The sequence below is a fragment of the Engystomops pustulosus genome, chromosome 3 (genome assembly GCF_040894005.1).
Source record: "Engystomops pustulosus chromosome 3, aEngPut4.maternal, whole genome shotgun sequence".
NCBI classification, from domain to species: domain Eukaryota; kingdom Metazoa; phylum Chordata; class Amphibia; order Anura; family Leptodactylidae; genus Engystomops; species Engystomops pustulosus.
Genome location: NC_092413.1, coordinates 144,980,262 through 144,993,272, shown reverse-complemented (window position 1 = coordinate 144,993,272; position 13,011 = coordinate 144,980,262). Strand labels below are relative to the sequence as shown.

Here is a 13,011-nt window from a genome sequence, read left to right as displayed (position 1 = left end):
AGCTAGCAGTGTAACATTGCTATATCTGATGTAGCACTAGGAGCTGTTTACTTCAGTAAGCAGCTCCTAGTGTCTTTTTATGGATGTCAGGTTCTTTTTAAGAATGAAAAAACACTGCAATCCCAACTGTTATTTTTCACAGAATAAGGCCTTATGCACTCTAATCTGCGTATTTCACAGCTCGCTAACACTGGGCTAGGAATAAGATTTTGCTCATCATATATCTTTCCTCTTAAGGAATTTGTCTTCTTACTATAGAAGCAAACAAGAAATAACGGAATCTAATCTCAAAGACGACCATGTATTTCTTAATACCTGATTTCAGAATTCCCCCAATTTTGGATATGATCAAATAGCAAGTAAGTAAACACTTGAGTGGTAGGTGACACCTGGTTTCCATTTCCTTCCAGTGCCAAAATGCCAGAGACAAAGACTGGACAATACTACATAGAAGAGTAGTCAACAACTATAGGTCAAAACCAAGAGAAAAATGAAGTACAGAATCAATGGGTAAAATGGATGTTTAGACAATAGGCAAACGGTCAAGGAATCCAAGAAACAGAAGTCAAGATAAATACTAGCAAGATCCCAAGTAGACTTATAGCAACCATAGGGGAAATAGCAGCTAACATTTTTATGAGATATTTGTTATTTGTGTCCTTGCCCAGTAGGTGATTGGACCAGTTCCCTGTCATCCAGGTTAAGGAAGATTCTGTCCATCTGAGCTAACTTGATTGTTTGCAATCCAGGAACAAATCAAAAAGAATTGTCATTAATAGTTAACCCTTGCCGATGCTGGATGTAACAGAACTGCAAAGGGCCGAGGTAGTTTCCTGACCTGTGCCATACTATTATGTCCTGCCTCTGGTAATGGCACTGTGGAGCTGGTATATTACAGCCATAACACGTCTGATGAGAGATTTCTCCAGTCACAGGTGTTAACTAGAGATGGACGAATCGATTCTAATGATTCTAACTTCGGTTAGAATTTTAGGAAAAATTTGATTCGCCACGAAGCCGAAGTTTATGCTGATTCGCGGGAACGAAGTTGTTTTTTCCCCCTCATGTTTCTGCTAAATGGACGCGAGAACAACGTGTTACATGGGGCAGAGAACTCTGGGAAGGAGAAAGGAACACCCCCGATGACATCTGCATACCTGTAAGCCAATCAGCGACCGGCAGACTTATGTGATGTCACACAGACCTATAAAATCCAGCCATTTTCTATCTCAGCACTTCACACTTCATGTTGTAGCGTCCAGTTGCTGCTATTATGCTGTGCGATTCTTGCTGCAATCCCTCGCTGTTCTCTAAGGGGGATCTGTATACCCCAAATAGCATTTCTATTTAGTGACAAAATCAAATAGGAAGAAATCTGTTTGACTTTCATGCATCTTCAGTAGTGATGGGTGGACTAATCCCTGGTTGTTCTTTAAGGGGAATCTGTATACCCCAAATAGCAGTTCTATTTAGTGACAAAATCGAATAGGAAGAAATCTGTTTGACTTTCATGCATCTGCAGTAGTGATTGGTGGTCTAATCCCTGGTTGTTCTTTAAGGGGGATCTGTATACCCCAAATAGCAGTTCTATTTAGTGACAAAATCGAATAGGAAGAAATCTGTTTGACATTCATGTATCTGCAGTAGTGAGCTGTCAGTTGTGGGTTATCTGTGTAACGCACATTGCAATACCTTTTGGGGGCTCTAGTTTACAGCCAGATTTACGTCTGAAATCCACGTCGTTTATACAGTGATTTTAGCTGAAATTACACTGTCAGTTGTGGGGAATCTGTATAACGCACATTGCAATACCTTTTGGGGCCTCTAGTTTACAGCCAGATTTACGTGTGAAATCCACATAGTTTATACAGTGATTTTCACTGAAATTACACTGTCAGTTGTGGGGTATCCGTATAACGCACATTGCAATACCTTTTGGGGGCTCTAGTTTACAGCCAGATTTACGTCTGAAATCCACATAGTTTATACAGTGATTTTCGCTGAAATTACACTGTCAGTTGTGGGGTATCTGTATAACGCACATTGCAATACCTTTTGGGGGCTCTAGTTTACAGCCAGATTTACGTGTGAAATCCACATAGTTTATACAGTGATCTTCGCTGAAATTACACTGTCAGTTGTGGGGTATCTGTATAAGGCACATTGCAATACCTTTTGGGGGCTCTAGTTTACAGCCAGATTTACGTGTCAAATCAACATAGTTTATACAGTGATTTTTGCTGAAATTACACTGTCAGTTGTGGGGTATCTGTATAACGCACATTGCAAAACCTTTTGGGGGCTCAAGTTTACAGCCAAATTTACGCGTGAAATTCACATAGTTTATACAGTGATTTTCACTGAAATTACACTGTCAGTTGTGGGGTATCTGTATAACGCACATTGCAATACCTTTTGGGGGCTCTAGTTTACAGCCAGATTTACGTGTGAAATCCACATAGTTTATACAGTGATTTTCACAGAAATTACTCTGTCAGTTGTGGGGTATCTGTATAACGCACATTGCAATACCTTTTGGGGGCTCTAGTTTACAGCCAGATTTACGTGTGAAATCCACATAGTTTATACAGTGATTTTTGCTGAAATTACACTGTCAATTGTGGGGTATCTGTATAATGCACATTGCAATACCTTTTGGGGGCTCTAGTTTATAGACCATGCACATAGTTTATACAGTGATTTTCACTGAAATTACACTGTCAATTGTGGGGTATCTGTATAACGCACATTGCAATACCTTTTGGGGACTCTAGTTTACAGACAGATTTACGTGTCAAATGCACATAGTTTATACAGTGATTTTCTCTGAAATTACACTGTCAGTTGTGGGGTATCTGTAAAACGCACATTGCAATACCTTTTGGGGGCTCTAGTTTACAGCCAGATTTACGTGTCACATCCACGTAGTTTATAAACCACTATGTCAGACAGAAAGGTGGCAGGTGGAGCAGGCAGAGGTGGCAGCACAGTAAGGGGATGTCGCAGCAGGGGTGACTCTGAGGCTAGAACTGCCGTTGTCATCTAGTGGCAGTGTGTTGATCAACAACCCAAAGGCTGTTGAATGGTTGACTAGGTCATCCAATTTCTTAAATATAACATTTGACAACCCCAGCCAAGAGTCCGTAGGTTCCTCTGATAAACAATTAGTTGGCATGGCCCAGGAGCAGGTCAGCGGCCCTCACCTGTCCTCAACCAGGCTCTGTCCTGTTCCTTTCCGCAGCCAGAGAGCTACTAGGTGGTCTGGGCTCAGCGCCACTATTCAGCGAGGATGAAGTGTTTGAGGACAGTCAGCAGCTGCTTTGCAGTGAAGAGGTGGGGCAGACTTCCACTGCTCCCTGCAGTGGGCAGGCTGTGCAAACTGACATCGGTGAGGAGAGTAGCAGTGACTGGGAAACGCAAATTGACGATGATGTAGCCAATCGCACTTGGAGCTGGGTGTAGGAGGGGATTCTTCATCACCGGGTGAAGTGAGTGTCAGCTGGCTGAGCAGGCAGCAAGTTGCTACTGTGGCTGTGAGTCAGCAGGGTGGCAGCAGTGCGAGGACGGGAGCCAAATGTCCGGTACAAATCCCAATTCGAAGGCCCAAATAAGCGGTGGCAAAGAGGCTAAGCGAGGCAGCGGCGGTAGTAGTCGCTCAGTGCAGAGTGTTGGCGGTAAAATTACCACCTCAGCGGCGTGGCAGTTTTTTGTAAAGACACCAGAGGAGCCAAGCGTGGGTATATGTCGTATCTGCAGGCAGAAAGTGAAGCATGGCCAGGGAGCTAACCTTGGCACCACGGCCCTGCGCCAACACATGTAGCATCACCATCCAATGGCCTGGGAGAAACGGGTGTCAGATGCGGTCCATTCAGCAGGTGCAGCAACAGCAGCAGCACCTAGTGGCACGCATTCTGTTTTTTAGCAAGTCAAGGCTCCAGCACCTCTGCCGAAGGGAGCTGTTTGTCTTTGACATCATCTCCTGGTCCAGATGCTCCTGCTCCTCGCTACGCATGGCGCCAGCAGTCGTTGAGCGAGGCGATTACAAAAAGACAACTCTATGCCAACCATCCTAAGGTGCAGAAGCTGACCGTGCTCTTGTCGAAGTTGTTGGTGCTGCAGTCTCTCCCTTTCCAAGTCGTGAACTCTGCACCCTTCAGAGAACTAATGGCTTGTGCCGAACCGAGGTGGAGAGTTCCAAGCCGCAATTTTTTTTCCAAAAAGGCTGTGCCAGCCCTTCACCAATATGTACAACAGAAGGTGGGCCAGTCCTTGAGCTTATCAGTTTCTTCCAAGGTGCACGGCAGCGCGGACGTGTGGAGCTGTAATTATGGTCAGGGCTAGTATATGTCCTTTACGGCCCACTGGGTGAATGTGCTTCCCGCCCAGCCACACCAACAACTTCCACAAGAGACGACGCTTTCTCCTCCACGTTGTCAAACTGCTGCTCCTGCGCCAGTGTCCGCCTCCTCCTTCTCCACCACCACCTCAGCCTCCACACATGCTGCTCCATCATACCACATGTGCAGGACACAGCGGTGTCACGCAGTTCTACACCTGGTTTGCCTGGGCGAACGAAGTCACACAGGGGAGGAACTGCTCCGCGTCATGCAAGAAGAAATCAATGTGTGGCTTTCTCCACGACAACTAAAAATCGGAACCATGGTGACAGACAATTGGAGTAACATGGTGTCCGCGCTGCACCGAGGAGGGATGGTCAATGCGCCCCGCGTGGCGCATGTGTTCAATCTGGTTGTCAACAAGCTCCGTAAGTCTTACACCCATCTGCAAGACATTCTAAAAATGGCCAGGACACTGTGCACGCACTTCAGCCATTCTTACAAAGCCAAGCAAACCCTCCTCGAGTTGCAGTGCCAGAACGGCCTACCCCAACATAGTCTGATATGCGATGTTTCCACCCGTTGGAATTCCAGCCTCCATATGTTAGACCCCCTGTATGAACAGAGAAAAGCCATTAATGATTTTTTGATGATGCAAGCGGACCGTAGCACTCCCCTGTGTAACTTTGATGTCAGCCACTGGCAGCTCATGCGTGACACCTTTTGAAGAGGCCACGTTATTTGTCAGTCGCCAGGACTGCGGGATGAATAACGTCATTCCACTGCTTCATGTCCTGAAACTCATGCTGCAAAATCCATCTGGTCAGGGCAATGGAGAAGTGGAGACTACATCTCATGGCCACATGAGTCCGCTGGGGGCTGAACTGGAGAAGGAGGAGGAGGAGGACATTGGAGCACAAGCAGAGTCTGGTTCAATTTGTGGTTTTTATACTCAGGTGACAGGAGAGGAGGAGCAGGAGCATCCGGAGGAGGTAGAAGACAAGGCAGATGACCCAGAAGCACCGTGGCAGTATACTGTGGATATGGAGACCGGGAGTCCCTCAGAGTCACTTGCGCAGATGGCCCGCAGCATGCTGCTTTGCCTAACTAGTGACAGCCGAATAGTCAATATCCGGCATAGGGATGACTTTTGGCTCTCCACCCTCTTGGACCCTTGCTACCGGTCCAAAATGGGTGACTTTTTTCCTGCTGCTGAGAGGAAGGAACAACTGGCATACTATAGAGAAATACTGAGCACACAGTTGGCCGCTGCCTATGTGCACCAATGTCCATCCTCTGTCAGGTCTGATCGGGGGATTCCTGGCAGTCATTGCTCATGTACTACCACCACGGCTGCTGTGGGGAGCTGGGGAGGTAGGAGCAGTAGCAGTTCCATCAACAGTCGCTTAAGTCTGGATCCTCATGGAGATGCTGCAGCAGCTGTTGTTCGACTGATGCCACTCTCCGGTGACATGCGGTGAGTGCCATGGCATGGGCTGTTTCTTCATTTGTGGCGGTTTTCCATATTTTGGCAAATCTAACACTGAACCTGTTTCACGAAATTTGGCAAGCAGTTTTTTTTATTTTCATTGGTAGCCAGAGTACAAAAAGAAGAACAGGAACGCAGTCCATTTCACATTTCAAACAACAGATCATACATGAATCACAAATGATGATATATATCACATATAATCATTTAGGTGTGACTTTTACATGCTCACGCTCCAGTCTCCCTTGCACTCCCACCACTTTTGTAGTATTAAGGTACAGAACTCGGTAAGCAGTTTGCTAACTTTAGCATGGGAGATTGTCTTGTGGGGTGTTTTACATTGAAATCTGCTGCAATGACCTGGGTACTACATTCCCCCCGTCATCAACACCCATCTTAAAAAATTTTCCCCCTCCCATATACTAATATGCCACAAACAGGAAGTTGATATCATTAACCATGCCCATTTTATTTAGGTGTATCCATATAAATGGATGTTATGTTTTACTTTACAATATATTAAAATAAAATAAAAAGTTTTTCAGAACAGTGATGTTGATGACCTAATATACAGTTATGTTCTGTGCATGATGTGCATGATGTCATGTTGAGTTTCCTCTGGTTTGTGCTTTTAATTATATTATTTTCCACATTTGAAACTCTGTTCAAATTCTTAATCTTTCAGGAATCCCCATTGACCACAAATATTTCATAAATCTTGCCATCACTAATGTGATGTCTGCTGTATGCTTTGGTCATACCTTCTCACCAAAAGATCTACTCTTACATCGTATTATTGAATCTTCTGATGTGATGACAAATTTTTTTCGTACTTACTGTGGTCAGGTAAGTAAGATTTACTTCTGTTTTTGCGGGATGTGATGACATTTACATTCATACCATTTGTGGAACTGTAAGAATTTGAATTTAATTTTTATGAGTTGCAAATGCCAAAAAATGGTGTTTCGGACATTTTCCGTGATGGGGTTCACCACTGGGAATAACAATAATACATCAAGACATTTGGGATGCGGCAATATCTGACATGTTTATGAATTTTATTGTTTATTTATTTTTGTATCTGTTCTAGGAAAAGGGGGAAGATTTTAACTTTTTGAAAAAAATTTAGTTTTACTATTTTTCTTATTTTTTATGTGATTGATCCTGCCATATACTGCCGTACTACAGTATAGAACTATAGGTAATTTTTGCACATGAGACACTAGCACTTTGTAACAGATCTGCTGAAAAGACAGGGTCTAGGGTCCTATAAAGACCCCAGGCTGTCATGGCAATGGAACATCGCTCTCCGGTGACTTCATGGGGTGTGATGATCACAGATGACACAGATGACCAAGATTGCGAAGCTTTGCTGGTGGCATGTAAAGACCATGGTACCAGCGTTGTTGGTGTTAACGGTAATGTTTGCTGCAATATGCTGATATGTATGGACGGGGTTTAGCCCGTGAGCCCTCTCCATACACCCCTTACCACACGATGACATACTGTTATGTCGGTTTGCGGCAGGGGTATGTAATTGACTTATAGCTGCTATATATGTCAATCATTTGCACACATCTCTTATCACTGAAAATCAGCTGTTGTGCAGTCTGTCACGGCCACTGTCTATTTGTGCACACAGACCAACAGGGCAGCGCCAGCCTATATATACTGACAGAGACCAACAGGGCAGTGCCAGCCTGTATATACTAACAGAGACCAACAGGGCAGCACTTGCCTGTATACATTGACAGAGACAACAGCGCACCGCCAGCCTGTATATACTAACAGAGACCAACAGGGCAGCGCTTGCCTGTATACATTGACAGAGACAACAGCGCACCGCCAGCCTGTATATACTAACCAAGACCAACCGGGCAGCACCAGTCTCTATATACTAACAGAGACGGACAGCACAACAGCATAAGGACACCCTGCATCATGTATAACCATAATACTTGGAATATTTTCCTGGGTAAATGTTATACAAGTGAAATCTTATCACTACACAGTCCATATCCCACACACCTCAAAGATAAACCTACATGAAATGATAACTCATACGTTGCATTCAATTGTATGATTTTGTGTGAAACACTACACTACAAAGTTCCACAGCTCAATACAACATATAGAAGCTTTTTAACCGGTTAAGGACCGGGCCCTTTCCTGTTTTTTCATGTCCATTTTTCACTCCCCACCTTCAAAAATCTATAACTTTTTTATTTTTACACGTAAAGAGCTGTGTGATGGCTTGTTTTCTGTGTAACAAATTGCACTTCATAATGATGGTATTAAATATTCCATGCCATGTACTCGGAAGCGGGAAAAAAATTCCAAATGCAATGAAAATGGTGAAAAAACACATTTGCGCCATTTTCTTGTGGGCTTGGATATTACGTCTTTCACTGAGCGCCCCAAATGACATGTCTACTTTATTCTTTGGGTCGGTACGATTAAGGGGATACCAAATTTGTATAGGTTTTATAATGTTTTCATACATTTACAAAAATTAAAACCTCCTGTACAAAAATTTTTTTTTTGATTTTGCCAAATTCTGGCGATAATAACTTTTTTATACTTTGGTGTACGGAGCTGTGCGTGGTGTCATTTTTTGCGAAATTTGATAATATTTTCAATGATATCATTTTTAGGACTGTACGACCTTTTGATCACTTTTTATAGATTTTTTTAGATTTTTCAAAATGGCAAAAAAGTGCCATTTTCGACTTTGGGCGCTATTTTCCGTTACGGGGTTAAACGCATTGAAAAACCGTTATCATATTTTGATAGATCGGGCATTTTCAGACGCGTCGATACCTGATGTGTTTATGATTTTTACTGTTTATTTATATTTATGTCAGTTCTAGGGAAAGGGGGGTGATTTGAAATTTTAGGTTTTTTTATTCTAACTTTTTTTTTTTAAACTTTTTTTTATTTTTATTTATACTATTTTTCAGACTCCCTAGGGTACTTTAACCCTAGGTTGTCTGATCGATCCTATCATATACTGCCATACTACAGTATGGCAGTATATGGGGATTTTCTTCCTCATTCATTACAATGTGCTATCAGCACATTGTAATGAAGGGGTTAAAACGAAATAGCCTCGGGTCTTCGGAAGACCCGAGGCTACCATGGAGACGGCTACCATGCGCCGCTATCTGTTTGAGGCTGCCGGCAGCTTTGCAATATGCAGCAAAGACTTACTGGCTATGGAGAGGGCTCAGCCCGTGAGCCCTCTCCATGCAGCGCGACGCGACCGCCGCCGTGAATACACGGCGGGCGGTCGCGAACCGGTTAAACAACTATTGCACTGGATTCTTGGTCATTTCCCCTCCCCTTGCTCCCTTCCTCATTAAAAGCCACAGTTTATAAAAATATACAATGTATCCAGTACACTAGCCTCTGAAACCAAGCTGGGAGGTCTGAAGACTGTCAAATATCAGCCTCACACATCATTTGAGCATGTTTTATAGGCAGTAGGTGTCAGTCTCTGCCTCAGGTGTCAGTCTTGGCCTCAGCTGTCAGGTGTCAATCTCAGGTGTCAGTCTCAGGTGTCAGTCTCAGGTATCAAATATGTCTTTATATGATCTATGACTATGACTTCTGACCATGTCTTAAAATCGACATTATATAGCAATATCTCTCACTGTCCCTTCAGCAGCAAGGTCTCCCTAGTGCTCTACGTGCTGCAATAGCACTGGGACAACAAATTGATGCCAACAAATTGCACATGGCCCTGAAACTGAAGATGCATTTCCCAATTTCAGGACAAAATTCAGTTCGGGACCCAGACTTCAGGCTCAACTTTGACCTGAACATGAACCATTGAAGTCAATGGTGACCCGGATTTTAACATCCAAAAATGGCTGTAAAAGGTGCTAGTAAGGGCTGAAGAATTGTAGTAATAACAGGACAGTTGGCCTGCCCACAATAGGCTACTCAAAGATTTTGAATTTAAAGTTCCAATTTGAAAAGTGATGTTCTGGAAATGTGGAATTGAAAATTTTAAATGTGATGTTTTGGGAATGCGTTACCAAAAAATTGGAAAGTGATGTTCTGGGAATGTGGAACTGAAAAATTGGAAAGTGATCTTCTGGGGATGCGGAACTTATTCAGACACTTCACAAAACTGGCAGTTGTGTGGGATTCATGCTTTCTTCATCTTAATAAATGTTAGGATGTTCACAATGCTTGGAGAGGTGGATCCTATTGCTGGTGATGACACCACTGGCGGTGCAGAACACTGCACTCTGACAGCGCACTTGCTGCAGGGCAGGACAGCACATTCAAGGCATAGAGGGCAAGCTCTGTCAAAGATTCCAACCTAAAAATTGAAGAAGGAGGACCCATCCTTCAGTAGCAGGAGATGTGTGGACATATAGGGGCACATTCACTAAGGGCTTCTGCAGTCAATCAAGCAGCTTTGTGATTTTTTCCGAACATGGACCCGGATACCAAAAAATGATGGGTGCTTGTGCTCTGGTCTTGTGGGTACCAAACCCGTGAAATTCGGTATGGACCCGAACTTTGCTGTTCTGGTCGATTCATCACTACCAATATCATATTCTCATGATAAAGGTACATTTAGAACAATTTTTGATGCAGTTAGAACACATTTTAAATTGCCTTTTGTGACGGTATATTTCAGAGCCACATTTCTGATTTGTACTGAAATTGCTGATAAGGTTTTTCACTGCTTATCTCTTAGAACTTAAATTCAGGCTTCGTTCTTAAGCCTTTTCACTATTCTAGGCTTTACCTTTTTGCTGCTACTTTTATAATCATTGTAGAGTAACCTCTGTGCTTAAACCTACCAGTAGGTTTCATCTTTATTAAAGAGTAACTGTAAAGGTTTTTTTCCCCACAAATCAATAGCTCTTGGGATGTAAAACAACTTTGTCTATTATCTTTGTTACCTATATCTAGTAGTTTCTTTGCTATACCCTTCAGATTACCTCATTATTGCAATGGCTGCTTCCTCCCCATGTGCTGATAAGCCCTGTGAGTCCATAGTTTGGGAGGGGAGGAGTTGCTGCTCCCTGCTCACAGAGGAGGAGGTCATGTGACAGAGCTCTCTCTGTGTATGTAGCAGAGCTCAGAGTGTTCAGGACTGTGTTTACAGAGCTCTCCTGCACAGAATATTGATGTACAAGATCTCCCCTGTTCCCTATCAGTCCTTCCATCCCAGTCTGTGATTCTACAGAACTTTTCTGTCTCTTTGCACCTCATGCTGCTCCCCTCCCCCACCTTGTCATCTGCAGTATCCGCTCTGTGCAGATAAGCTATTTACCCTTCTCAGACAGCACAGGTTATACACTGCATGTAACTGGCTTACTTATGATTTCTTTCACTTCCCTGCTCCTCCATCTGATAAGAGAGCCAGCATTAAGACTAGCATTTGAACTCCAGTCTTAAAATTACCACCACTGGTGCTCCAGCACCAATATCCTCTAAGAGGCCTTGGCCTATAGACTATAGTGAATGTGTAGGGGCTAGCGTTCACTCCCCAGCCATTTCCCACTCTTTGCTCCATCACACCCAAAGTGGCATGTGGGTCAACAAAACCTGGCAGAGATAAAGGTGGATTCATGTGCTTTTTTTGCCTGAAAACAGTTGGAGAAGGCATAATGAATCACCCCCAAAGAAATTATGTTCCAAAAGCATCAGGAACAGCGTTCATAGCAAGGAATAAACCTGAAACTAAGTCTGTCTGACATTTCTGCTGTGGATTCCTTAATAAAAAATACGCTTTCCATTTTGTGTATTATTGGCAAACACACATTTTTCTATTTTTTCATAAAACGCAATGTCACTAACATTTCTTGTTTGTGCCGTTTATGTAATTTTATTTAAGGAACTCTTCTCTATCGATTTGCATATCAGAAAAACGGCTGTTATTAGAGTACAGTGTCTCATTGGCAGATAATTTTAGGTGATATCTTTAAGGTACTTGTCCGTAAAACCTTTGTCTATGATTGCAAAAGATGGAATCATACAACACATAAGGCATTTTTGAGACTGCTGTATATTGTACTTTACCTGTTTCTAAGCATGGAGTAAAGAGAAGATACTAAACTTTTCTATTTGTTGTACACATAAACTTACATTTAAAAGTGTGTATTAAAAAAAATCACTTGCGGTATTGGCTCATTTTGATTCATGTCTCTTCTTCTGTTGTCATTCAGTTGTATGATGCTTTTCCCTGGTTCATGCATCGTCTCCCGGGTCCTCAACAGAGCATGTACAAACATCTTCACTTTTTGAAACAATATATGTTGTATGAAATAAGGCAACATCAACAGAATCCTTCAGCTGAACCTCAGGATGTTATAGATTATTACCTGGAGCAGATCTCAAAAGTAAGTAGTAAAACTGTGTCTTCAGACATCAAGGATGTCTCTATTACATAGGAAATAAAACTGCCGTAGCAAATAATTAGCCAATGAATCTTCCATTACTACATTTTATCAAAGTTAAAGCTGAGTGTTAATTGATTGCTATAGGTGACTTTGTACCTGAAACAATTTTGAGATAAATTTCTGAGCCCCTAAATGCTACATCTAATTCTACATAAATGATGCTCAGGTGATTGTATGTCTTTTTGTACACATAAGGGGGAGATTGATCAAGGCTAGAGGTTGATTTCCTTTGCACTGTAAAAATTTAGAATTAAACCGACCTGTCAGGGTCTGGTCTCGCCCACCCACAATGCAGAGCTTTTTAATAAAATCAAAGTGGAGCTGAAGCGGTGGGAAACTCTACTGCCCAACATATCAGGGAGAGTTCAATTAATCAAAATCATAGATTTAGCCAGGCTCCTGTATCCTATACAGACATTGCCGCTATAACTCAAGACAACCAAGACATAAATAAAGCATTCACATCTTTCATCTGGCTGGGAATAAATCTTGAATCACTACAGAAGCGCCTGACAGAACAAACTGACATAAGCAAATTTGAGAAAGAGACAGAATTTGCTAAAAAAGAAATACAAATCTGGCCAGTGTTGAGGCTCTGTACTCATCCATTCCGCTTGATAAGGGAGTGAAAGCAGTAGGCATCCAACAATTTAGAGAGCAGGATCAGTTTGTACTAGACCTCTTACAGTTCTCACTGACTCCATTTGTTTCTATAAGATAATGAGATATACCACTAGCTCAGGGGTACAGTGATGGGTAC

The 13,011-nt window shown here is 42.7% G+C and overlaps 1 protein-coding gene across 3 annotated transcripts in view; it reads left to right on the top strand.

Moving 5' to 3' along the window:
• Positions 1-13,011, top strand: part of LOC140122050 (cytochrome P450 2J2-like) — a 63,870-nt gene that overhangs the window by 36,727 nt on the left and 14,132 nt on the right. For all 3 annotated transcript variants that reach the window (XM_072142424.1, XM_072142427.1, XM_072142425.1), the window contains 2 exons: positions 6,512-6,672; positions 12,018-12,191. In XM_072142424.1, coding sequence (XP_071998525.1) covers positions 6,512-6,672; positions 12,018-12,191 — 335 coding nt within the window. The remainder of the gene's footprint in view (positions 1-6,511; positions 6,673-12,017; positions 12,192-13,011) is intronic.